The 27,127-nt window shown below is 44.4% G+C and overlaps 1 protein-coding gene across 2 annotated transcripts in view; it reads right to left on the bottom strand.

The window, feature by feature from the left end:
- LOC122556822 (zinc finger matrin-type protein 4-like) overlaps positions 1 to 27,127 on the bottom strand; it is a 61,612-nt gene that overhangs the window by 18,372 nt on the left and 16,113 nt on the right. For both annotated transcript variants that reach the window (XM_043704028.2, XM_043704030.2), the window contains exon 5: positions 15,407 to 15,566. In XM_043704028.2, coding sequence (XP_043559963.1) covers positions 15,407 to 15,566 — 160 coding nt within the window. The remainder of the gene's footprint in view (positions 1 to 15,406; positions 15,567 to 27,127) is intronic.

Below are 27,127 nucleotides of genomic sequence, written 5' to 3'. Positions count from 1 at the left end.
CTGCAGCTTGACCAAAGAGAGCCTATTATAATATACTTCCTCAGCTATCTGCAGCTGGGTCTCAAGCATCCGTTGTTGCTCCTCCCTCTGCCTCCTTCTAGTCATTGAATAGAAAATAATCAGGCCTTGTAAATATACCTTAGTGGTCTCCCAAAGTATTGCCGGATTACTGGGCATACCAGAGTTGATATCTCAGAAGGCCCTGAACTCTCTTGTAATGTACTCAACGAATTTGCTATCCCTTAACAAGAATGGATCCATGCGCCAGTGCCGTGCATTTATTCCGCCACCCTTGATTTTAACATCTAACTACACTGGCGTTTGGCCAGAGATAGTTACATTCCCAATTTTGCATACCAATGTTCTGTCCAAACAATCCAATGGCATTAAAAAACACGTCAATTCCTGTATGGCACTTGTGGGGGTTGGAATAGAAAGTAAAGTCTCTTAAATTAGGGTGGAGGTGCCTCCACACATCCACTCATCCCAACTCCTCACACAGGTCCGCCAACTGCTGAGACTGCGTGGGCATACCTGCCAGGCCCCTTGGCACCCTGTCTACCTTGGAATCTGTTAGGCAATTAAACTCCTCCTCCTCCTCCTCCTCCTCCCCCCCCCCCCCACCCCCCTCATGATCATGCAGTGCACCCCAAGACTCATTAATTTAGTGACTACATCAATTAGACATTTAAGAGGGTGCACCAGGGACAACACACATTCAAGATGCCATACGCTTCTCCATGTATTAGAGCTTTAAGAATAATGAACCATCTATGTTCTTCCTTAATTTGCTCAGTTACCTGGAAAGGGAGGTTCCTTCTTACCAGTATAGCTATTCCTCTACTCTTGGAGCTAAAGGAGGCGAAGAATACCCTATCATAACACTCCCTGCTGCAGTTTCAGGTGTTCCTTATCAGTTAAATGCGTCTCCTACAGCAGGGCAATGTCCATCCTTTCCTTCCTAAGGCTTAACATGGCACCTTCTTTCTTTAAATGGGGGAATGGCTCCCTTTTACATTCCAGGAGCACCACTGGAACAAATCACTGATCATCCAGGGCAGCCCATGGTTTCCCAGGAGGAGGAATTTTATCTGAGGTGCAGCAAGCGACAAATACACTATAAAGTCTAAAACCTATTCCAATTAAAACTACTACAACTAAAAAACGAATCACTACATTTAACTTAAGTAAACACCCAAATAACCCCCAATTTATTAGAGATGTCCTCTCTTGCCCATAGGGGGCACTCCTCCCAATCCTTGCTACCATTCTAACTCGCTTTAGCTGAGGCTGTGCCCTAGCCCCAGGCAATTCACAAATGAAGAAAATGTTATTGGATGTAGGTTTGCTCGCTGCGCTGCAAGGTTCATTTCCAGACGTTTCGTCGCCCTACATCTTCAGTAGGCCTGCCGGCGAAGCACTGCTGATAATTCGTGCTTTCTATTTATATGTTTGGGTTGCCAATGTCATTTCTTGTGGTGATGTCATTTCCGGTTCTTTTTCCTCAGGGGGTGGTAGATGGGGTCTAACTCGATGTGTTTGTTGATAGAGTTCCAGTTGGAATGCCATGCTTCTAGAAATTCTCGTGCGTGTCTATGTTTGGCTTGTCCTAGGATGGATGTGTTGTCCCAGTCAAAGTAGTGTCCTTCCTTATCTGTATGTAAGGATACTAGTGAGAGAGGATCATATCTTTTTGTGGCTAGTTGATGTTCATTTACATTGTTATTCTGCTACGACCTGTTATTTACATTCTGAGAGTTAACAATGGATGCCCCCCCACACCTTAACCACAGGTATAGCCACCCCCAATCCAAAAGCAAAATGACAGCAGTAAAAAAAAAAGCCCCAGATAATTCCCAACCGACCGATATAAGAAATAATTCCGATTTTACATCAAGGCGTATGTATAAAGCTGATAACCACAGAAAAAGGGGAGAGTAGAAAAGGAGCAATAAAAACTTTTTTAAAAACCCATACCATTATCAGTACAAATGCACCCCCCTTCCCCCGAATCCTTTAATTCAGAGAATTCACAAAGTCCTTTGCCTTTTCTGCAGAATCGAAATTATATACTGGTCCTCCATGAGCGAAATGTAACACGCTGGGTACCCCAAGGAATATTAAATGTTCAGATCCCTTAATTTTCTCTTAACTTCATCAAACGCCCTTCTCTTCTTAATTCTGGCTCTTGAGAAATCCTGAAAAAACATTATCTTTAGCCTTTGTGCATTCGAGCCTGTGAATCTCTTCCCAGTCTTCTTGATGTTTCAATCACTAACTGTTTTTCTTTACAATGCAGGAGTCACACTAGGACAGCTCAGGGACATGGGCCCGACCAAGGCTTACGCATTGCAATCCAGGCCCGCTCCACATTCAATAGGTCCAACTCCAGCCCAGGAACTTCAGAGGCACTTCTCCAAGAAGCCAACAAGGTCTTTGACAATAGACAATAGGTGCAGGAGTAGGCCATTCAGCCCTTCGAGCCTGCTCCGCCATTCAATATGATCATGGCTGATCATTCCTAATCAGTATTCTCTTCCTGCCTTATCTCCATAACCCTTGATTCCACTATCCTTGAGAGCTCTATCCAACTCTTTCTTAAATGAATCCAGAGACTGGGCCTCCACTGCCCTCTGGGGCAGAGCATTCCACACAGCCACCACTCTCTGGGTGAAGAAGTTTCTCCTCATCTCTGTCCTAAATGGTCTACCCCGTATTTTTAAGCTGTGTCCTCTGGTTCGGCACTCACCCATCAGCAGAAACATGTTTCCTGCTGCCAGAGTGTCCAATCCTTTCATCCTCTCAATCAGATGCCCTCTCAGTCTTCTAAACTCAAGGGTATACAAGCCCAGTCGCTTCAGTCTTTCAGTGTAAGGTAATCCCGCCATTCCAGGAATTGACCTCGTGAACCTACGCTGCACTCCCTCAATAGCCAGAATGTCTTTCCTCAAATTTGGAGACCAGAACTGCACACAGTACTCCAGGTGTGGTCTCACCAGGGCCCTGTACATCTGCAGAAGAATCTCTTTGCTTCTATACTCAATTCCTCTTGTTATGAAGGCTAGCATGCTATTAGCCTTCTTCACTACCTGCTGTACCTGCATGCTTGCCTTCATTGACTGGTGTACAAGAACACCCAGATCTCTCTGTACTGCCCCTTTACCTAAATTGATTCCATTGGAGGTAGTAATCTGCCTTCCTGTTCTTGCCACCAAAGTGGATAACCATACATTTATCCACATTAAACTGCATCTGCCCACTCACCTAACTTGTCCAGGTCACCCTGTAATCTCCTAACATCCTCATCACATTTCACCCTGCCACCCAGCTTTGTATCATCCGCAAATTTGCTAATGTTATTGCTGATACCATCTTCTATATCATTAACATATATTGTAAAAAGCTGCGGTCCCAGCACGGATCCCTGCGGTACCCCACTGGTCACTGCCTGCCATTCCGAAATGGAGCCGTTTATCACTACCCTTTGTTTCCTATCAGCCAACCAATTTTCAATCCAATCTAGTACTTTGCCCCCAATACCATGCGCCCTAATTTTACTCACTAACCTCCTGTGTGGGACTTTATCAAAAGCTTTCTGAAAGTCCAGGTACACTACATCTACTGGATTTCCCTCGTCCATCTTCAGAGTTACATCCTCAAAAAATTCCAGAAGATTAGTCAAGCATGATTTCTCCTTCATAAATCCATGCTGACCCTGTCCTATCCTGTTACTACTATCCAGATGTGCAGTAATTTCATCCTTTATAATAGACTCCAGCATCTTTCCCACCATTGAGGTCAGACTAACTGGTCTATAATTTCCTGCTTTCTCTCTCCCACCTTTCTTAAAAAGTCATATAATATTAGCCACCCTCCAATCCTCAGGACTGGAAATGTGTTGCTGGAAAAGCGCAGCAGGTCAGGCAGCATCCAGGGAACAGGAGAATCGACGTTTCGGGCATAAGCCCTTCTTCAGGACACATCTGCAGACCTCACTTTCTCCTCCAATCCTCAGGAACCAACCCTGAATCTATCGAACTCTGGAAAATAATCACCAACACATCCACGATTTCCCGAGCCACCTCCTTCAGTACCCTGGGATGTAGACCATCAGGCCCTGCATCCTCGCGTTCCGGAAGACCCACGAGCCGGAGGTTTTCTCTATTTTTAATTTACAGGTCGTCCACTTGCTCCTGAAGGACCCAAACCTGGTCTTCCAGTATTTGGATACTTCCTGCTGAGATGTCTGCCAGTCCTCTCCTCCACTGCCTTTACTCGGTCCAACAATTGAACTTCCTGCTCATGCGTTTTCAGCATAGCAGACAGTGGTTCCACCGCTGCTTCAAATCTTTTCTCGGAGTTTGGCAAACTCAGAGAACAAATGTTGCTGCCCCATTAAATCCAAAGGGTCCGGCCCGAGAGTTTGAGCAATGGCTGCAGGCACCCCTGATGCAGTACGGGAGCACCCTGCCTGCTGTACTCCTTTCAGCCCCTTTCCTTTATTTGTTTTCATTCTTGTCTTAAAGCTGTCACACCACAATTTTTGCCGCTCCAAATGTTCAGCAAGTTTATATTAGCAATTTTTTTCTCCTAGGGGCAGTTAATTGGGGGGGGGGGGGGGGGGGGGGGGAGGAGAGTAAAGGTCCACCTTACCAGGAGTTATGGCAGAGAGCCCAGCACAGCAGACCACTCAAACCACCGCCATCTTTGATTTCCTCTATTTCCCTTAAAATTTAACGCTCATGCACCTGTCCTAATCAATACAAGATGAACAGCCTCAATAATGGATTTATATTTTTCAGCAGTGTTCAAGTTCTATACTATAGAGTAATTATGGGAACCAATCCTTAGACATGACTGGAGAAGGTAAGTGTTGTGTGTTAAGTACTACAATAGATAACGTGATGAATTACGGATAAACCAGGGTACACTCTGGCCTTTGATTTATTGTTCCAATTACACTTCAATCTATGCAGCAGATCTGAAGCAGTAGAAAATTCAATTTTAAGATACAAGAACACACAAAATTTGAGTAGTCTTAGTCTTAATTGTCTTGTGCTTATTTTTTTATTAGTATTCTTTGATTTTACACTCCAAAACCATGGGAAACATCTTACTTGCACTTATCCTGTCAATCTCAAAGTATTTTATCTGTTTGATGAGATCATCATTCACTCTTCAAAACTCTAGAGAATATGGGTCCAATTTCTCCAACCACTCTTCATAGAACAGTCCCACTATCCTGGGAAAAAGTCTGATGAACATTTATGGCACACCCTCTTTGGCGATATGTTCCAAAGGGGACAAAAACTGCACATTATACTTCACATTTTCAGCATTGATATGTTAGAGGGTAAAAACTAAATTCAAACCCTATTCCAAGACTAGAATCTGATACTCCAGTGCAATACTGAGAAAGTGCTGTGTTGTCAAGACATGATGTCCTTAACATGTAATAAAGCAATTTGTTCCTGCAATTCAACTGGATACGAGCTAGTAACTGACAATATTTGAAAAATAGGATGCTTCTCCTGGTATCCTGGCAAACATTTCTTTCTCAACTACTGAGAACAAAAACAATGAGTCACTTCTGAGAGTAGATACTGGGGTAACTAACAAAGCTGCCATTTCCGACACGTCTTTAAAACACTCTTACATGAGTGCAAACAGCTTTTAGCAAATCTACAGGGAGCAATTCAGCTGCGGCCTTACAGGAATACAGGAAGTACCGGAAAAAACCTAACAATCGGAAGAGCAAAAATTGGGCAAGGGAAAGGATTTGTGAACAAGATTAGGGAGAACCCCAAGATATTTTATAAATACATTAAAGGAAAGAGGTTAATCAGGGACAAAGTAGGGCCAATTAGGGACCAAGAGTACAACCTGTTTGCGAAGCTGCAGGAAATTGGAAGGGTATTGAATGAATACTCTTTGGTCTTCATTTTGGAAAAGGAGCATGTAGGTATGGAATACAGGAAAAGGGACTGTGAGGAACTTGCACAGTTTGACAAGAAATGGGGAGGTGTTGGAGTCTCTAATGGGCTTTAAAACAGATATATCCCCTGGCCTGGATGAATTGCATCCCATGCTGCTATGGGAGGGGATGCAGAAAATTGCAGGGACTTTGGCATAAATTTTTAATTCCTCTCTAGACTTGGGGAAAGTGCCAGAGGACTGGAGGATGGCGAATGTGGTTCCACTTTTTAAGAAGGGTGGTAGAGATGAAGCAGGAAATTACAGACCAGTGAGTATCACTTAATCATAGAGTCATAGAGTTATACAGCATGGAAACAGGCCCTTCAATCCAACCCGTCCATGCCGGCCAGATAATCCAAACCAAATTAGTCCCACCTGCCAGCACCCAGCCGATATCCCTCCAAACCCTTCGTATTCAAATACCTATCCAAATGCCTCTTAAATGTTACATTTGTACCAGCCTCCACCACTTCCTCTGGCAGCTCATTCCAGACACATACGACCCTCTGCGTGGAAATGTTGCCCTTTAAGTCTCTCTTACATCTTTCCCTCGTCACCCTAAACCTATGCCCTCTACTTCTGGACTCCCCCACCCCAGGGAAAAGACTTTGTCTATTTATCCTATCCATGCCCCTCATGATTTTATAACCCTCTATAAAGGTCACCTCTCAGCCCCTGACGCTCCAGGGAAAATAGCCCCAGCCTGTTCAGCCTCTCTCTGTAGCTCAAATCCTCCAACCCTGGCAACAGCTTTGTAAATCTTTTCTGAACCTTTTCAAGTTTCACAACATCCTTCTGGTAGGAAAGAGACCAGAACTGCATGCAATATTCCAATACTGGTCCAACCAATGTCCTGTACAGCTGCAACATGACCTCCCAACCTGTGTACTCAATACTCTGACCAATAAAGGAAAGCATATCAAACGCCTTCCTCACTATCCTATCGATCTGCGACTCCACTTTCAAGGAGCTATGAACCTGCATTCCAAGGTCTCTTTGTTCAGCAACACTCCCAAGGACCTTACCATTAAGTGTATAAGTCCTGCTAAGATTTGCTTTCCGAAAATGAAGCATCTCACATTTATCTGAATTAAACTCCACCTGCCACTTCTCAGCCCATGGGCCCAACTGGTCAAGATCCTGCTATAATCTGAGGTAACCCTCTTCGCTGTCCACTTCACCTCCAATTTTGGTGTCTTCTGCAAACTTACTAACTATACCTCTTATGCTCACATCCAAATCATTTAAAAGATCCAAGTAGTGGACTCAGCACCGATCCTTGTGGCACTCCACTGTTCACAGGCCTCCAGTCTGAAAAACAACCGCCCACCACTACCCTCTGTCTTCTACCTTCAAGGCAGTTCTGTATCCAAATGGCTAGCTCTTCCTGTATTCAGTGAGGTCTAACCATGCTAACCAGTCTCCCATGGGGAACCTTGTCGAACGCCTTCCTGAAGTCCATATAGATCATATCTACCGCTCTGCCCTCATCAATCTTCTTTGTTACTTCTTCAAAAAACTCAATCAAATTTGAGACTCAGGATTTCCCACGCACAAAGCCATGTTGACTGTCCCTAATCAGTCCATGCCTTTCCAAATACATGTACATCCCCTGTCCCTCAGGATTCCCTCCAACAATTTGCCCACTACCATCAGGCTCACTGGCCTATAGTCCCCTAGCTTGTCCTTACTACCCTTCTTAAACAGTGGTGCCATGTTAGCCAACCTCCAGTCTTCCAGCACCTCACCTGTGACTATCAATGATGCAAATATCTCAGCAAGAAGCCCAGCAATCACTTCTTTAGCTTCCCACAGAGTTCTAGGTGCACCTGATCAGGTCCTGGGGATTTATCCGCTCTTATGCGTTTCAAGACATCCAGCACTTGCTCCTCTGTAATATGGACATTTTTTAAGATGTCACCATCTGCTAAATTTCCCTTCATTCTATATCTTCCATTTCCTTTTCCACAATAAATACTGATGCAAAATACTCATTTAGTATCTCCCCTATTTTCAGCGGCTCCACACAAAGGCCGCCTTGTGATCTTTGAGGGGCCCTATTCTCTCCCTAGTTACCCTTTTGTCCTTAATGTATTTGTAAAAACCCTTTGGATTCTCCTTAATTCTATTTGCCAAAGCTATCTCATGTCTCCTTTTTACCCTCCTGATTTCTCTCAAGTATACTCCTACTTCCTTTATACTCTAAGAATTCACTCGATCTATCCTGTCTATACCTTACATATGCTTCCTTCTTTTTCTTAACCAAACCCTCAATTTCTTTAGTCATCCAGCATTCCCTATACGTACCAGCCTTTCCTTTCACTCTAACAGAAATATACTTTCTCTGGATTCTCGTTATTTCTGAAGGCTTCCCATTTTCCAGCCGTCCCTTTACCACAAACATCTGCCTCCAATCAGCTTTTGAAAGTTCTTGCCTAACACCGTCAAAATTGGCCTTTCCCCAATTTAGAACTTCAACTTTTAGATCTGGTCTATCCTTTTCCATCACTATTTTAAAACTAACAGAATTATGGTTGCTGGCCCCAAAGTGCTCCCCCACTGACACCTCAGTCACCTGCCCTGCCTTATTTCCCAAGAGTAGGCCAGGGTTTGCACCTTTTTTAGTAGGTACATCCACATACTGAATCAAAATATTTTCTTGTACATATTTAACAAATTCCTCTCCATCTAAACCCTTAACACTATGGCAGTCCCAATCTGTTTGGAAAGTTAAAATCCCCCCCCATAACCACCCTGTTATTCTTACAGATAGCTGGGATCTCCTTCCAAATTTGTTTCTCAATTTCCCTCTGACTATTGGGGGGTCTATAATACAATCCCAATCAGGTGATCATCTCTTTCTTTTTTCTCAGTTCCACCCAAATAACTTCCCTGGATGTATTTCCAAGAATATCCTTCCTCAGCACAGCTGTAATGCTATCCTTTATCAAAAATGCCACTCCCCCTCCTCTCTTGCCTCCTTTTCTATCCTTCCTATAGTATTTGTATCCTGGAACATTAAGCTGCCAGTCCTGCCCATCCCTGAGACATGTTTCTGTAACTGCTATGATATCCCAGTCCCATGTTCCTAACCATGCCCTGAGTTTATTTTTTAAGATTAGATTCCCTACAGTGTGAGATCAGGCCCTTCGACCCAACCAGTCCACACCAACCCACTGAAGATTAACTCAACCAGACCCATTTCCCTCTGATTAATGCACCTAACACTATCGGCAATTTAGCATGGTCAATTCACCTGACTCGTATATCTTTGGACTATGGGAGGAAACTGGAGCACCCGGAGAAAACTCACGCAGACACAGGGAGAATGTGCAAACTCCACACAGACAGTCACCTGAGGCTGGAATCGAACCTGGGACCTTGGTGCTGTGAGGTAGCAGTGCTAAACACTGAGCTACCATGCTCTGCTTTCCCGGTTAGGCCCCTTGCATTGTAGTAAATGCAGTTTAATTTATCAGTCCTACCTTGTTCCTGCCTGCCCTGTCTAACTTCTGTTCTCAACTATACCAGTCTCCGATTGATCTCTTTCCTCACTATCTCCCTGGGTCCCACCCCGCCACTTTACTAGTTTAATTCCTCCCGAGCAGCACTAGCAAATCTCCCTGCCAGTATCTTAGTCCCCTTCCAATTTACGTGCAATCCGTCCATATACAGGTCACTTCTACCCCAAAAGAGATTCCAATGATCCAAAAATGTGAATCCTTCTCCCATTCACCAGCTCCTCAGCCATGTATTCATCTCCTCTATCCTCTTATTCTGGCCCTTACTAGCTCGTAGCACTAGGAGTAATCCAGATATTACAACTCTCGAGGATCTCCTTTTTAAATTTCTGCCTAACTTTCTGTAATCTCCCTTCAGAATCTCAACCTTTTCCCTTCTTCAGCAGTAGAGAAACTATTGGAGAAAATTCTGAAGGGCCAAATCACTACTCACTAGGAAAGGCTTAGGTTAATTAGAGATAATTCACCATTGCTTTGTCAGAGGGAGGTCATGCCTAACAAATCTGTTAGAATGTTTTGAAGATGTGATCAAATGTGTGAGGGAAGTTAAGTTGAAGTAATTTATATGGATTTTAGCAAAGCTTTTGATAAGATAGCACATGGGAAACAGATTGAGAAGGTTAATGCACATGAAATTCAGGGAGTATTTAATGAATGGCAAGGGACTGAGTATCTTAGAGGAACAGAGGGATCTTGGGGTAATTATTCACAGATCCCTGAAGTCAGCAGAACATGTGAATAGGATAGTTAAGGTAGCATATGGGACACTTGCTTTCATCAGTCTTGGCATAGCGTATTACAGCAAGGAGGCAATATTGGAGCTGTACAGAGCATTGGTGAGGCCACAACTGGAGTGTACAGTTCTCATTGCCACACTACAGGAAGGATGTGATAACACTGAAGTGGGTATGGATAAGGTTCACCAGGATATTATCAGAGATGGATAAATTGAGGTATGAGGGGAGACTGGATAGGCTTGGATTGTTTCTTTAGTGCAGAGAAGATTGGAGGGGTGGGGGGACATGAATTGACATGTATAAGATAATGAGGGTGAGTCAGGAGCAGCTGTTTCTCTTGGTTGTGGGGTCAATCTCGAGGGGACACAGTTTTAGGTAAAGGGCAGAGATTCAGAGAGGATTTGGAAAAAACTCTTTCACTGAGCAGGTGGTGGAATCTAGAATTCACGGCCTGGGAAAGTACTGGAGGTCTGAAATCTTACAACCTTTAAAAACTATTTTGAACAAGCACTTCAAATTTCATAATATTCAAGGACAAGTGCAGGAAATTGGGATTAACACACTTTTAGGGATAGTTATGCTGTTGCAGACTCATTGGGCTTTTTCTATGCTGTATGAATCTATGACATTTGAGATAAAATCTTTTGCTTATTTTGTACTTTAAGTCTTAAATGATGTTCTCACAATGATGCTATTTTAGATTGGGCTACAAGGCACTTGTTTTGATAACCTAACTCCGAATTTTTAAAGTCAGCTAAATTGCTGATAACCAGGTTTGTAGTCTGGTTAATGTTTTTTTTTTGAGGGGGGGGGGGGGGGGAAAGAAAGGTCTGTGACTCTTGATCTGTTAAGGATGTCAACATAGCTCAGGGTGTCACTTTACAGATTCTGGTCACCAAGAATCTGAATCCAAAACGATGGCAGTATAAAAACAAAAAAAACAGAACTGTGGATGCTGGAAATCAAAAATAAAAACAAATTGCTGGAGAAACTCAGCAGGTCTGTCAGCATCTGTTGAGAAAAAGCAGAGTCAACGTTTCAGTCCAGTGACGCTTTTTCTGAAGGTCTACTACCGGACCTGTTGAGTTTCTCCAGAATTTCGCCTTTTACTGCAGTATAAAAGCAGTTTGAATATCTTTGCTGCTCCAAACAATAATTTTGCGGTATGGCACAAAAATTATGTTCTCAAAAAGCCAACAGTTCAATCAATAACTTAATTTGAAACTTGGTCATTATAGTTTAGCCATTTGATCCGACTGACTTTCAGTCTCAGCTGCTACCATTATTTGTCTAAAGACCAGTTGGATCCAGTATCTCATTTCTATATTTGCTTTGGAACATCTTCAAATTGTTTGGCCAAAGGCATGAATACTGTATTCCTAACAATACTCTAATACTTAAGTTAAATTTTGCTCAACTGTACTAAACTAATTGGCAGTACTTGCTAACTTTAGCAATTTTGACCTGGATAATGTTTTCTACAACAACAAAGTCCACAACAGAACTTGTATCTGTTCTTGGAACTCTGTACTGAATAGATGTCTCCATATTACTGATTATCTGTACTATTTTTAATTCATTAGATAGAACGGTTACAGCACAGAAAGTGACGACTTAGCTTGTCATGACTGTGCAAGCTTTCTGAAAGAGCAATTCACCCATCCCTACTCTTCCATCCTGTTAATCCCTTCAGGTGCTTTGCAATTGCCTTCTGAAATTCATGATTGAACCTCCCTTCACCAAACTCTTAAGCAATGTATCCCAGATCCAAAAACCATTCCTAATCATCTCAAACCACTTTCTCTTGGTTCTCAATATGTATGGTTTCTCGCTGTCTTTTCTGTCTAAATCCAATTTTGTGTGTTTTCTCCAAATCTCCCACCACAGGGCAGCACAGCTCAGTGGTTAGCACTGCTGCCTCACAGCGCCAGGAATCCAGGTTCGATTCCAGCCTTGGGCAACTTGTCTGTGTGGAGTTTGCACATTCTATCCATGTCTGTGCGGGTTTTCTCTGGGTGCTCTGGTTTCCTCCCACAATCCAAACATGTACAGGTTAGGTGAATTAGGTGTGCTAAATTGCCCATAGTGTTCAGGGATGTATAGTGTTCAGGGTGCATTAGTCAGGGGTAAATATAAGATAATAGGGTAGGGGAACGGGTCTGGGTGGGTTGCTCTTCGGAGGGTCAGTGTGAACATGTTGGCCAAAGGGCCTGTTACCACACTGTAGAGGTTCTACACCAATCCTTCACCTACCTAACATCCAGTCACTAACTCTCACACCCACCCAACTGCAACCATTTACATTTACATAACAACCTAACACCTGATTCACTCATTTACCTAACCTTAAATACATCCATTCAATCATTTCACTATTATTTTTAATAATTACTTGTTTAAATATTATTTTATTGCTTTTTTTTCCATAAAATTCATCTTTACTGTGGTGGCAAATATTATAGTCATACAGCGTGGGAATTGGTCCTTTTGTCCTACTTGTCCATGCTGACCAGGTACTAAAACAGAATTGGTCCCATTTGCCTGTGTTTGGCCCATATACCTTTATATTTACTTCTTTCCATGTATCTGTCCAGAGGTCTTTTAAATGTTGTGCCCACCTCTACCACTTCCTTTAGCAAATTGTTCCATAAACTCACCACCCCGGTTGAAAGAGTTGCTCCTCGAGTCTCTTTTACATCTTTCCCTTCACACCTTAAACCATTGCCCACTAGTTTTGAACTCCCCTACCCAAGGGGAAAAAACCTTGGCAATTCACCTTATCTATGTCTTTCATGATTTTACCAACCACTATAAGGTTACTCTCTCAGCCTCCTACGCTCCAGGGAAAAAAGTCTCAGCCTTCCCCATGGAAGATTGGTTAGCAGGGTTAGATCTCATGGAATATAGGGAAAACTAGTCATCTGAATGCAGAACTGGCTCAAAGGTAGAAGCCAGAGGGTGGTGGTGGAGGGTTGGTTTCAGATTGGAGGCCTGTGACCAGTGGAGTGCTACAAGGATCGGTGCTGGGGGTCCACTACTTTTCGTCATTTATATAAATTATTTGGATGTGAGCGTAAGAGGTATAGTTAATAAGTTTTCAGATGACACCAAAATTGGAGGAGTAGAGGACAGCGAAGATGGTTACCTCAGATTACAACAGGATCTTGACCAGATGGGCCAATGGGCTGAGGAGTGGCAGATGGAATTTAATTTAGATAAATGCGAGGTGCTGCATTTTTGGAAAGTAAATCTTAGCAGGACTTGTACACTTAATGGTAAGGTCCTAGGGAGTGTTGCTGAACAAAGACACCTTGGAATGCAGGTTAATAGCTCCTTGAAAGTAGAGTTGCAGGTAGATAGAATAGAGAAGGTGGTGTTTGGTATGCTTTCCTTTATTGGTCAGAGTATTGAGTACACGAGTTGGGAGGTCATGTTGCGGCTGTACAGGACATTGGTTAGGCCACTTTTGGAATATTGCATGTAATTTCAGTCTCCTTCCTATCGGAAAGATGTTGTGAAACTTGAAAGGGTTCAGAAAAGATTTACAAGGATGTTGCCAGGGTTGGAGGATTTGAGCTATAGGGAGAGGTTGGTTCAGCTGGGGCTGTTTTCCTTGGAGAGTCGGAGGTAGAGGCATGACCTTATAGAGGTTTATAAAATCATGACGGGCATGGATAGGATAAATAGGCAAAGTCTTTTCCCTGGGGTGGAGGAGTCCAGATCTAGAGGACATAGGTTTAGGGTGAGAAGAGAAAGATACAAAAGAGACCTAAGGGGCAACTTTTTCACGCAGAGGGTAGTGCGTGTATGGGCTACCAGAGGAAGTTGTGGAGACTAGTACAATTGCAACATTTAAAAGGGATCTGGGTGGGTATATGGATAGGAAGGGTTTGGAGTGATATGGGCCAGGTGCTGGCAGGTGGGACTAGATTGGGTTGGGATATCTAGTCGGCATGAACGAGTTGGACTGAAGTGTCTGATTCTGTTCTGTACATCTCTATGACTCTATCTAGTCTCTCCTTATAACTCAAAACCTCTCAGTCTCAGTAACATCCTTGTAAACTTTTTTTTTTCACCCATTCCAGTTTAATACCATCCTTCCTATTGCAGGGTGACCAGAATTGTACGTATTCCAAATGTGGCCTTACCCATGCCTTGTATAGCTGTAACATGATGCCCCAACTCCTGTACCATATGCTCTGACCAACGAAGGCAAGCACACCAAACACCATCACTGTCTACTTTTGACACCACTTTCAAGAAACTCTGTACCTGCACTGCTAGGTTTCTCCGTTCCATAACACTCCCAGGGCTCTACAGTTGATTGTGTAAGTCCTGCCTGGATTTACCTTACTAAAATAGAACACCTCACATTTATCTGAATTCAACTCTATCTGCCATTACTTAGCCCACTAGCCCAGTTGATCAAGATCCTGTTGTATTCTGAGATAACCTCCTTCACTGTCCACTGTACCAACAAATTTGGTGTCATCCACAAACTTACTAACCATCCCTCCTAAATTCTCATCCAAATACTTTCTATATAAATGATGAACACAGCATTGATCCTTTTGGGACATCACTAGTCACAGGCCTCCAGTCTGAACAAACTTTCACCAGCATCTTCTGTCTCCTACAGTCAGGCCAATTTTGTATCCAGTTGACTAGCTCGCCCTGGATCCCATGTGATCTAATCTTAATAACCAGTCTACCATGCAGAAACTTGTCGAAGGCCTTCCTACAGACCATGTTGGCAACGTCTACTGCTTTGCCTTCATACTTCTTCTTGAACACTTCTGCAAAAATACTTAAATTTGAGAGACATGATTTCCCAAAATTTTCTTTATGAAACTTGCTTATAGACTATCCCAAGTCAGAAAAAACTGAAATGTGGCCGTGACTATGAAAATGTTGAACAACCAATTTACAGTGACATAAAAAATGAAAAGTAACTTCCTTTGAGAACATTGGGGTGGAATACAGTTAAACATTTGGAGGAATGCAACAATTTCATTTTCAGGTTTGCAGGAATATGATCAAATAGAACATCAAGCAATTTACATACTTCCTTACCATTCCCCACCACAATATGGCAAACTTCTTGTCGCAATTTTCAATGCAACTGAACAGATCATGTACTCCAGCCTTGACAATACACTCAAGATCACTTACCAGAGGATGCTGGGGTTATTTCATCTTGCTTCTGTTTCAGTTTCAGAGTTTTTGCATGGTTTTTTCCCTGGTAATGGGATTGGGCAACAACTGGCGATGTAAAAGTCATATTACATAGAGGACAATACTTATTCCGATCCACTTCTCCATTGCTACTGTCCTGTAGAAAAGTTCAGAAATGATTGATTGCATTAACTCTACTATTAACATTATTGTTTTAAATTAATCATATCACAGATCTTTGAACAGAGTTTGATCTGATTTGGGTTCATCTGTTAAAATGACAAACACATCCATTTCTCTACACACACAGTATTATTTACTTATTATTTAAACACGAAAATGTATTTATTTGCATTGTAAGTAGATATACTTTAAAATAAATGATGGACTAGTTGATGCCCACTGCCTTTAAATGTTGCGTCATATGTGCCAAGATGTTAAAACTGAGTTATATCCTTCAGCTACAAACTAATAACAAGTAGTCAATCATCTTCCACATTTAATAATTAACACCTAGTCAAAGACCTACTTAAAGGTACTGAACTGTTAACCACAACTGATTTTCCTTAAGTAAATACTAAATTCAGTTTGTAAGAACACTTCAGTTTTCTAAACAGAATGCCAACAGTAATTTTGAGATCTAGGAATTTATAGGTGGACAGGGTAAACAGCATTTTACACACTCAGTGCAATGGGCCTCATTTATTCAATATTTCCTCTTGAATTTCGTCCATCTACAAGGTATTTAAATATGTCTTATCTTTTGTATGTATGTGCATACATAAAGTGTGTCACTGTGTATGCATATGTTTAATAAAGGTTGTTCTGCTATAACGTGCATTATGTCAACCCAAATTCACTGGAATACAACTGACAAATTGGGGATGCGTTTCTAAAGCACGAACTTTTAAAATGTTTGTTGTCTGTAACGTGATTACATCGGCAACACTTTAAGCGTTGTTTCTAATGAGCGATTTTTCTATAATACATGGCCACACAAGAATGCAACCATCGCATTATAGAAGAACTGACTGTATACACACACCCACATCCACAACCAATGATTATAGTTTAGCATCCCTTTGTCTGTAATTTATTATGGACACATGATGTCCTTCAAATAGAAAATAGTTCAGGTACAAAATAAGAAAATTTTTAAAAGGAGCAAAGGAAGATAATCCAAAGTCAAAGCTTCCTGAATGACTAAATATATATAAGGGTTTTATGACAAATGACTTGTAGAGAAGCAATCATAAAAATCACAAAACTAATTTGAAAAGAACTAAAAAGGATAGAAGATGGACAAAGGGAATGCACTAGATAAGTGAGAACCCAAAGTTGTCTTTTACCAGTATACAAAAAAGGATAATCAAACAAAATATGGGGCTAATCAAGCACCAAAAGGAGGTCACCTTGAAGATGCAAAAGGCACAGCCAAGGTGTTAAATTTATATTTTAAATCTGTCTTCATTAAAGAAAGTCAGAGAAGGATGTCAGGGAAGGATGTGGTGGAAATGTGGAACTTTTTCAAAGAGCAGATACGACGTGTCCATGATATGTATGTACCTATCAGGCAGGAAAGAAATGGTCGTGTGAGGGAGCCTTGGTTGACGAGAGAGGTTGAATGTCTGGTAAAGAGGAAGAAGGAGGCTTACATAAGGTTGAGGAAACAGGATTCAGACAGAGCAGTGGAGGGATACAGGATAGCCAGAAGGGACCTGAAGAAAGGGATTAGGAGAGCTAAGAGAGGGCATGAAAAATCGTTGGCGGATAGGATCAAGGATAACCCCAAGGCCTTTTATGCGTATGTGAGAAACCTGAGAATGACGAGAACGAGGGTAGGTCCGATCAAGGACAGTAGTGGGAGACTGTGTATTGAGTCGGAAGAGATAGGAGAGGTCTTGAACAAGTACTTCAGTATTTATGAACGAGAGGGACCGTATTGTAGAAGATTGTGTGAAATGGACTGGTAAGCTAGAAGAGATACCTGTTAGGAAGGAAGATGTGTTGGACATTTTGAACAACTTGAGGATAGACAAGTCCCCCGGGCCTGACGGGATATATCCTAGGATTATGTGGGAAGCGAGAGAGGAAATTGCAGTACCGTTGGCAATGATCTTCTCGTCTTCACTGGCAACGGGGGTGGTACCAGGGGACTGGAGAGTAGCGAATGTTGTGCCCCTGTTCAAAAAAGGGAATAGGGATAACCCCGGGAATTACAGGCCTGTTAGTCTTACTTCTGTGGTAGGCAAAGTAATGGAAAGGGTACTGAGGGATAGGATTTATGAGTATCTGGAAAGACACTGCTTGATTAGGGACAGCCAGCACGGATTTGTGAAGGGTAGGTCTTGCCTTACAAGTCTTATTGAATTCTTCGAGGTGGTGACCAAGCATGTGGATGAGGGTAGAGCAGTGGATGTAGTATACATGGATTTTAGTAAGGCATTTGATAAGGTTCCCCATGGTAGGCTTATGCGGAAAGTCAGGAGGCATGGGATAGAGGGAAATTTGGCCAATTGGATAGAAAACTGGCTAACCGGTCGAAGGCAGAGAGTGGTGGTAGATGGTAAATATTCAGCCTGGAGCCCAGTTACAAGTGGAGTTCCGCAGGGATCAGTTCTGGGTCCTCTGCTGTTTGTAATTTTTATTGATGACTTAGATGAGGGAGTCGAAGGGTGGGTCAGTAAATTTGCAGATGATACGAAGATAGGTGGAGTTGTGGACAGTGAGGAGGGCTGTTGTCGGCTGCAGAGGGACTTAGATATGATGCAGAGCTGGGCTGAGGAGTGGCAGATGGAGTTCAACCCTGCCAAGTGTGAGGTTGTCCATTTTGGAAGAACAAATAAGAATGCGAAATACAGGGTTAATGGTAGGGTTCTAAGATGGGTGGAGGAACAGAGGGATCTTGGGGTCTATGTACATAGATCTTTGAAGGTTGCCACTCAGGTGGATAGAGTTTGTAAGAAGGCCTATGGAGTATTATCGTTCATTAGCAGAGGGATTGAATTCAAGAGTCGTGAAGTGATGTTGCAGCTGTACAGGACTTTGGTTAGGCCACAGTTGGAGTACTGTGTGCAGTTCTGGTCGCCTCACTTTAGGAAAGATGTGGAAGCTTTGGAGAGGGTGCAGAGAAGATTTACCAGGATGTTGCCTGGAATGGAGAGGAAGTCATACGAGGATAGGTTGAGAGTGCTAGGCCTTTTCTCGTTGGAACGGCGAAGGATGAGGGGTGACTTGTTAGAGGTTTATAAGATGATCAGAGGAATAGATAGAGTAGACAGTCAGAAACTTTTTCCCCGGGTACAACAGAGTGTTACAAGGGGACATAAATTTAAGGTGAAGGGTGGAAGGTATAGGGGAGATGTCAGGGGTGGGTTCTTTACCCAGAGAGTGGTGGGGGCATGGAATGCGCTGCCCGTGGGAGTGGTAGAGTCAGAATCATTGGCGACCTTTAAGCGGCATTTGGATAGGTACATGGATGGGTACTTAATCTAGGTTAGAAGTTCGGCACAACATCGTGGGCCGAAGGGCCTGTTCTGTGCTGTATTGTTCTATGTTCTATAAAGTAATGCCAATGTCACAGTAAAGGAGGCTGTAGTTGAAGAACTGCAAGGAGCAAGTTGAAGGAGCAATTGGTGCGAGTGATGCACAAATTTGTTCCTCTGAGACAGGCGAGGAGGAGTAAGATTCAGGAGCCTTGGATGACAAGAACAGAGGAGCTTCTTGTCAAAAGGAAGAAGGCAGCTTACATAAGGTGGAGGAACGAAGGATCTAGCACAGCATTCGAGGATTACAGGCTTACTAGAAAGGAGCTCAGAAATAACTGAGGAGAGTCATGAGGGGGCACAAAAAAGGCTTTGCAAGAATAATTAGGGAGACCCAAAGGCATTTTACTCATACATGAGGAATAAGAGCATATTCAAGGAGAAGGTAGGGCCGGTCAGGGATAGCATAGAGAACTTGTGTGGAATCTGAGCCTTAAATGAGTTTTTTGCTTCGGTTTTCACCAAGGAAAGGGACCTTGTTGTGAATGAGAACTTTGAGGAGCTGGGAAACAGGCTTGAACAGATCAAGATTGATGACATTGATGTGCTGGAAATTTTGGCAAACATTAAAATCCCCAGGACCAGACCAGATTGCTCTGGAAGCAAGAAAGGAGGTTGCTAAGCCTAGAGAAGATCTTTGCTAAGCCTGGTGAAGACTGGTGAAGATCTTTGCTTCCTCACTCTCCACGCGAGTCATACTGGAGGGAGGCAAATATTGTTCCTCTTTTTCAAGAAGGGGAATAGGGAAACCCCTGGCAATTACAGACCAGTCAGTCTTACGTTGGTGGTCAGCAAGGTTTTGGAAAGAATTCTGAGGAATAGGATTTATGACTATTTAGAAAAGCATAGAGTGATTAAAAGCAGTCAGCATAGCTTTGTGAGGGGCAGGTCATGCCTTACAAATCTTATTGAGTTCTTTGAGGTGACAAGATAGATCAACGAAGGTTGAGCAGTGGATGTGGCGTATACGGACTTCAGCAAGGCATTTGATAAGGTGCCCCATGGTAGGATCATTCATAAAGTCAGGAGGTATGGGATACAGGGAGATTTGGCTGTGTGAATTCAGAATTGGCTGGCTGACAGAATGCAGAGAGTGGTTGTAGATGGAAAGTATTCTGCCTGGAGGTCAGTGGTGCGTCTCACGGCTCTGTTCTTGGGCCTCTGCTCTTTGTACTTTTTATAAATGACTTGGATAAGGAGGTGGAGGGGTGGGTTAGTAAATTTGCTGATGACACAAAGGTTGGAGGTGCCGCTGATAGCATTGAGGGCTGCAGCGCTACATAGATAGGATGCAGAGCTGGGCTGAGAAATGGCAGATGGAGTTCAACCTGGGTAAATGCATTTTGGAAGGCCAAACATGAATACTGAATAAAGGATTAAAGACAGGGTTCTTGGCAGTGTGGAGAAACGGAGGGATCTTGGTGTTCAAGTACATAGATCAAGTGGAAAGTTGCCACCCAAGTGGATAGGGTTGTTAAGAAAGCATATGGTATTTTAGCTTTCATTATCAGATGGATCGGGTTTAAGAGCCACGAGGTTTTGCTGTAGTTCTACAAGTCCCTGGTGAGACCACACTTGGAATATTGTGTCCAGTTCTGGTCGACTTACTATAGGAAAGATATGGAGGCTTTGGAGAGGGTGCAAAGAAGGTTTACCAGGATGCTGCCATAACTGGAGGGCTTGCCTTACAAAGAGAGGTTGACTAAGCTCGGACTTCTCTCTCTGGGGAGGAGGAGGAAGAGAGGTGACCTGACTGAGGTATACAAGGTAATGAGAAGCTTGGATACAGTCAATTGCGAGAGACTTTTCCCCAGGGTAGGTTTGACTGGCATGAGGGGAAGGTAGAGAGGAGACGTCAGAGGTATGTTGTTTACGCAGAGTTGTGAATGCCTGGAATGCAGTGTCAGCGGTAGTGGCTGAAGCAGAGTCATTAGTGACATTTAAGCGACAGCAGTGAATTGAGGGGTGCGTAGGTTAGGTTATTTTATTTTAGGAATAATAGTCGCCACATCGTGGGCTGAAGGGCCTGTTCTGTGCTGTACTTATCTATGTTCTAACTGTAGTGGGCAAAAAAAAATAAATGGAGTAGCCTAAAAAGATTTTTTAAAAATTCATTCATGGTACATGAACATCACGAGCTAGGTCAGCATTTCTTGCCTCCTTAGTTTCCCTTGAGAAAGAAGTGGTGAGATGCCTTCTTGAACGACTGCAGTCCACAAGCTGTAGAGAGAGACCAATGCCGTAGGGAGTGAATTCTAGGATTTTGATCAGCGACAGTGAAGGAACAGGATATGTTACCAAGTCAGGATGGTGAGTAATTTGGAGGGGAACTTGCAGGTGGTGGTGGTCACACGCATCTGCTGCCCTTGACTTTCTATATGGAAGTGGCTGTGGGTTTGAAATGTGCTGTCACAGAATCTAAGGCAAATTTCTGCAGTTTTTCTTGTAGATAGTACTCACTACTGCTACTGAGCATCAGTGATGGAGGGAGATGATTTTGTGGATTTGGTGCCAATGAAATGGGCTGCTTTGTCTGGGATAGTGTCAAGCATCTTGAATGTTGTTGGAGCTACACTCATCTACACAAGTGTGGAGTATTCAATCACCCTCCTGACTTGTGCCTTGTGGATGGTGGACAGGCTTTGGGAAGTAAAGAGGTGAGTTATTCACAGCTGTATTCTTAGCCTTTGACCTGCTTTTGTAGCCACTATTTATTGGGCAAGTTCATATAAATGAGTTTCTGGTCAATTGAAGGATGTTGATAGTGGGGGATGCGGGTGATGGTAACACCATTGAATGTCATGGGGTAGTGGTCTTTTATTGGAGATGGTCATTGTCTGGCATTTGTGCAATGTGAATATTATTTGCCACTTTTTATTGTCCAGGTCTTGCTGCATTTGGACATGAGATTAAAAATGTGTTGCTGGAAAAGCGCAGCAGGTCAGGCAGCATCAAAGGAACAGGAGAATCGACGTTTCGGGCATAAGCCCTTCTTCACTCCATGATCTCCAGCATCTGCAGTCCTCACTTTCTCCTAATGCATTTGGACATGGACTGCTTTAGTGTCTGAGGAGTTGCGAATGTTCAACAGTTCCTCAGTACTGTCAAGGCCTGTAGCCTTTTCACTATCCAGTGCCTCCAACCATTTCTTGATATCACAGAGTGAATTGAATTGGCTGAAGACTGGATTCTGTGATGCTGGGACGACAGGAAGAGGCCATGATGGATCCTCTCAGTGCTGACTGAAAATTATTGTGTCCACTTCAGCCTTTTTTTTGCATTGAAGTGCCAGGCTCTTCCAGCATTGAGGATAGGGATATCTATGGAGCCTCCTCCACTGAGTTGCTTAATTGTCCACCATCATTCACAACTGGATGTAGCAGTACTGCTGAGCTTAATCTGATTTATTGGTTTTGGGACTGCTTAGCTCTTTCTACGATGAAGGGCTCTCCTGCTCTTCAGATGCTGCGTGACCTGCAGTGCTTTTCCAGCACCACACTTTTTGATTCTGATCTTCAGCACCCAGAGTCCTTTTTCTCTGTCCATCACATGATACCTACGCTTTTTGGCATGCAAGTAGTCCTGTTTAGTTGCTTCATCAGTTTGACAATTCATTTTTAGCCATACCAGCTGCTGCTCCCGGAATGCCCTATAGCACTCTCCATCGAACCAGAGTTAGTCCCATTGGATTGACGGGAATGGGAGAGTGGGGAATATGCTGGGCCACATTACAGATTATGCTGTAATACTTTTCTGTTGCTGTTGATGGCCCACAGTACCTTGGGATGCAGAGTCTTATGTTGCTAGATGATGGATTTAAATCTAGACTCCAGAACATTCACCGAGTTTTTGGATTAATTGTCTACTGACAATACCAATAAGTCATCGCCTTCCCATTGTAGAAGCACACACAGATAACATTGTATCAGTGGTGGAGGAAGTGAAGTTGCTTCAGGGTTCCTCTGTTGTCATGAAATATCATACTCCAGATCTCTGCTTTGTAGGTGGACAGCTTTGTGGAGTCAGAATGCAAGTTGCTTGCTGCTGAATTTACAGCCTCTGATCAGTACTGCAAGGCACAGTAATGATGGAGCAGGTGCACTTCAGTTTCTGGCTAATGGTAACCATCATTAGTCTGGGGGTGATACAAGAGACCAAGATGGAGCATTTACTTGACACTTCTAGCCTGGGATGGACGTAAATGCCTCACAGCCTTGTCCACTGCACTAATTTGCTGGGTTTCCCATCATTGCTTATTGTGATTTTTGATGTGGATGTGGCAGGACTGCAGAACATACATCCGTTCTATTGGTTGCGGTTTGAGGTATTTTAGGAGCTGGAGGTGATTTCCTCAAATTCCAGGAGCAGCAGTTACTGTTTTACATGCTGTTGCATTGTTTTGGAACTTTGGAAAAAAAAGTCAAAATAACAGCAGTTTTAAAAGGGAGAAGAGCAGACAAAGGAAGCACATGGTGAGGACAGTGCGGGAGAGAGGGAGAGAGGGAGAGAGGGAGAGAGGGAGAGAGGGAGAGAGGGAGAGAGGGAGAGAGGGAGAGAGGGAGAGAGGGAGAGAGGGAGAGAGGGAGAGAGGGAGAGAGGGAGAGAGGGAGAGAGGGAGAGAGGGAGAGAGGGAGAGAGGGAGAGAGGGAGAGCCTGCACAGTTTCAGCCTTTGCTGTTTGATTTCGTGTATTGCTGGACATCGGAGTGCATCTGGGAAAATTAACAAACAGTGAAATTCACAACTGATCTTGGGGTAACCGGTTTGGGCGAACTTTACAACACAGAATCAGATAAGTTAATTGTGTTTTAAGTCTGTCCAAGAGAAAGGCTGTATTAGTGAGTACAGTGGGTACTTTCTTGATTATAATGTTTTTGGAGATAAGTCTCTTGATTAAACTTAAAATATAAGCCACAGCTATTAATTTAACCTGGTGCAGTGTTTTGTAGAGGAATAAGACGGTGTTATTTTCTGGGTCTGTAGATTGTGAAGGAGCAAAAAAATGGCCTTTGCAGTGATATGTACTTCTTGTCAGATGTGGGAGTTTAAAAGAGAGTTTAAGGATTACTGCGGATTATATCCGCCATAAATGTGAATCTTATCGGATCGAGTGGATCGGTTGGCTGACAGATAGAAGCGATAAGGAATTTGCAACAGCAACAGTATATGATGGATGGCAGTTATAGGAAGGGGGGGAATGTCTCAGATACAGTCACAGAGATGGGTTAACTCCAGGAAGGGTAAGAGAGGTCCGCTACCTGAACTCCCACACCCCTCCCACCCACTCCAACCTCTCACCCTCGGAACGCGCAGCCCTCCACTCCCTCCGTTCCAACCCCAACCTCACCATCAAACCAGCTGACAAGGGAGGCGCAGTAGTAGTTTGGCGCACTGACCTTTACACCGCTGAGGCCAAACGCCAGCTCGCAGATACCTCCTCCTACCGTCCCCTTGACCATGACCCCACCCCCCACCACCAAACCATCATCTCCCAGACCGTCCATAACCTCATCACCTCAGGGGATCTCCCATCCACCGCCTCCAACCTCATAGTCCCACAACCCCGCACCGCCCGTTTCTACCTCCTGCCCAAAATCCACAAACCTGACTGCCCCGGACGACCCATCGTCTCAGCCTGCTCCTGCCCAACCGAACTCATCTCGGCATACCTCGACACGGTCCTGTCCCCATTAGTCCAAGAACTCCCCACCTACGTTCGTGACACCACCCACGCCCTCCACCTCCTCCAGGATTTCCGCTTCCCCGGTCCCCAACGCCTCATCTTCACCATGGACATCCAGTCCCTGTACACCTCCATCCCCCATCACGAAGGACTCCAAGCACTCCGCTTCTTCCTTTCCCGCCGTACCACCCAGTACCCTTCCACCGACACCCTCCTTCGACTGACCGAACTGGTCCTCACCCTGAACAACTTTTCTTTCCAATCCTCCCACTTTCTCCAAACAAAAGGAGTAGCCATGGGCACCCGCATGGGCCCCAGCTATGCCTGCCTCTTCGTAGGGTATGTGGAACAATCCATCTTCCGCAACTACACTGGCCCCACCCCCATCTTTTCCTTCGCTACATTGATGACTGTATCGGCGCTACCTCGTGATCCCACGAGGAGGTTGAACAGTTCATCCACTACACTAACACCTTCCACCCCAACCTCAAATTCACCTGGACAGTCTCGGACTCCTCCCTCCCCTTCCTAGACCTTTCTGTTTCTATCTCAGGCGACCGAATCAACACGGACATCTACTACAAACCAACCGACTCCCACAGCTACCTGGACTACACCTCCTCCCATCCTGCCCCCTGTAAAAACGCCATCCCATTCTCCCAATTCCTTCGTCTCCGCCGCATCTGCTCCCAGGAGGACCAGTTCAAAATACGTACAACACAGATGGCCTCCTTCTTCAAGGACCGCAATTTCCCCCCCGACGTGGTCGACGGTGCCCTCCACCGCATCTCCTCCACTTCCCCCTCCAACCGCCACCAGGACAGACCCCCACTGGTCCTCACCTACCACCCCACCAATCTCCATGTACAGCGCATCATCCGCCGTCACTTCCGCCACCTCCAAACAGACCCCAGCACCAAGGATATATTTCCCTCCCCTCCCCTATCAGCTTTCCGTAGAGACCACTCCCTCCGCGACTCCCTTGTCAGATCCACACCCCCCACCGACCCAACCTCCACTCCCGGCACCTTCCCTTGCAACCGCAGGAGGTGCAACACTTGCGCCCACACCTCCCCCCTCACTTCTCTCCAAGGCCCCAAAGGAAACTTCCATATCCGCCACAGATTCACCTGCACCTCCACCCACATCATCTACTGCATCCGCTGCAGCCGGTGTGGCCTCCTCTATATTGGGGAGACAGGCCGCCTACTTGCGGAGCGATTCAGAGAGCACCTCTGGGCCACCCGGACGAACCAACCCAACCACCCTGTAGCACAGCATTTCAACTCCCCCTCCCACTCCACCGAGGATATGCAGGTCATTGGACTCATCCACCGCCAAACCACAACAACCCGACGGTCGGAGGAGGAGCGTCTTATCTTCCGACTGGGAACCCTCCAACCGCAGGGGATGAACTTGGACTTCACCAGTTTCTTCATCCCCCCTCCCCCCACCTTGTCTCAGCCGGATCCCTCCAGCCCGGCACCGCCTTCCTGACCTGCAGTCGTCTTCTTGACCTCTCCGCCTCCATCCTACTCCGACCTATCACCCTCACCTTGACCTCTTTCCACCTATCACATTTCCAACGCCCCTCCTCCAAGTCCCTCCTCCCTACCTTTTATCTTCTCCTGCTGAACACTCTCTGCTCATTCCTGAGGAAGGGCCTGTGCCCGAAACGTCGAATCTCCTGTTCCCTGGATGCTGCCTGACCTGCTGTGCTGTTCCAGCAATAAAGTTTCAACTTTGATCTCCAGCATCTGCAGACCTCACTTTCTCCTCCTAAGAGAGGTCGACACCTAGGGCAGGAGTCTTTTGTGGATATATCCATTTCAAACAGGTATGCTGTTTTGGAAAATGTAAGGGGTGATGGATGCTTAGGGGAACGTAGCACGAACAGCCAAGTTTCTGGTATTGAGACTGGCTCTAATGCAACGAGGGGTACATCGGCTTCCAAGAGATCAACTGTATTTGGGGATTCTGTAGTCTGAAGTACAGACAGACGTTTCTGTGGCCAGCAGAGAAAAAGCAGAATGGTGTGTTGTTTCCCTGGTGCCAGGATCAAGGATGTCTCAGAGAGGGTGCAGAATGTTCTCACAGGGGAGAGGGGCCAGCAAGAGGTCATTGTCCACATTGAAATCAACGATATCGGAAGGGAAAACGTTGAGATTCTGAAGGGAGATTACAGAGAGTTAGGCAGAAATTTAAAAAGCACAGCAGTTCAGGCAGCATCCAAGGAGCTTCGAAATCGACGTTTCGGGCAAAAGCCCTTCATCAGAAATGTTGTAGAGAGTGGAGGAAAACTTCTTCAAGGCAGGCATCCTTGCAAGAGGATTCGCAGTAGGGTTAAAATCAACAAGGTAAAAACAATGACTGCAGATGCTGGAAACCAGATTCTGGATCAGTGGTGCTGGAAGAGCACAGCAGTTCAGGCAGCATCCGAGGAGCTTCAAAATCAACGTTTCGGGCAAAAGCCCTGATGAAGTCCTGCTAA

Source organism: Chiloscyllium plagiosum, unplaced genomic scaffold (assembly GCF_037043375.1).
Source record: "Chiloscyllium plagiosum isolate Xiang-an unplaced genomic scaffold, Cpla_swu_hap1 HiC_scaffold_16, whole genome shotgun sequence".
Classification (NCBI taxonomy): domain Eukaryota; kingdom Metazoa; phylum Chordata; class Chondrichthyes; order Orectolobiformes; family Hemiscylliidae; genus Chiloscyllium; species Chiloscyllium plagiosum.
Note: the sequence above shows the minus strand (reverse complement) of the source record. Positions and strands in the feature narration are given on the sequence as shown.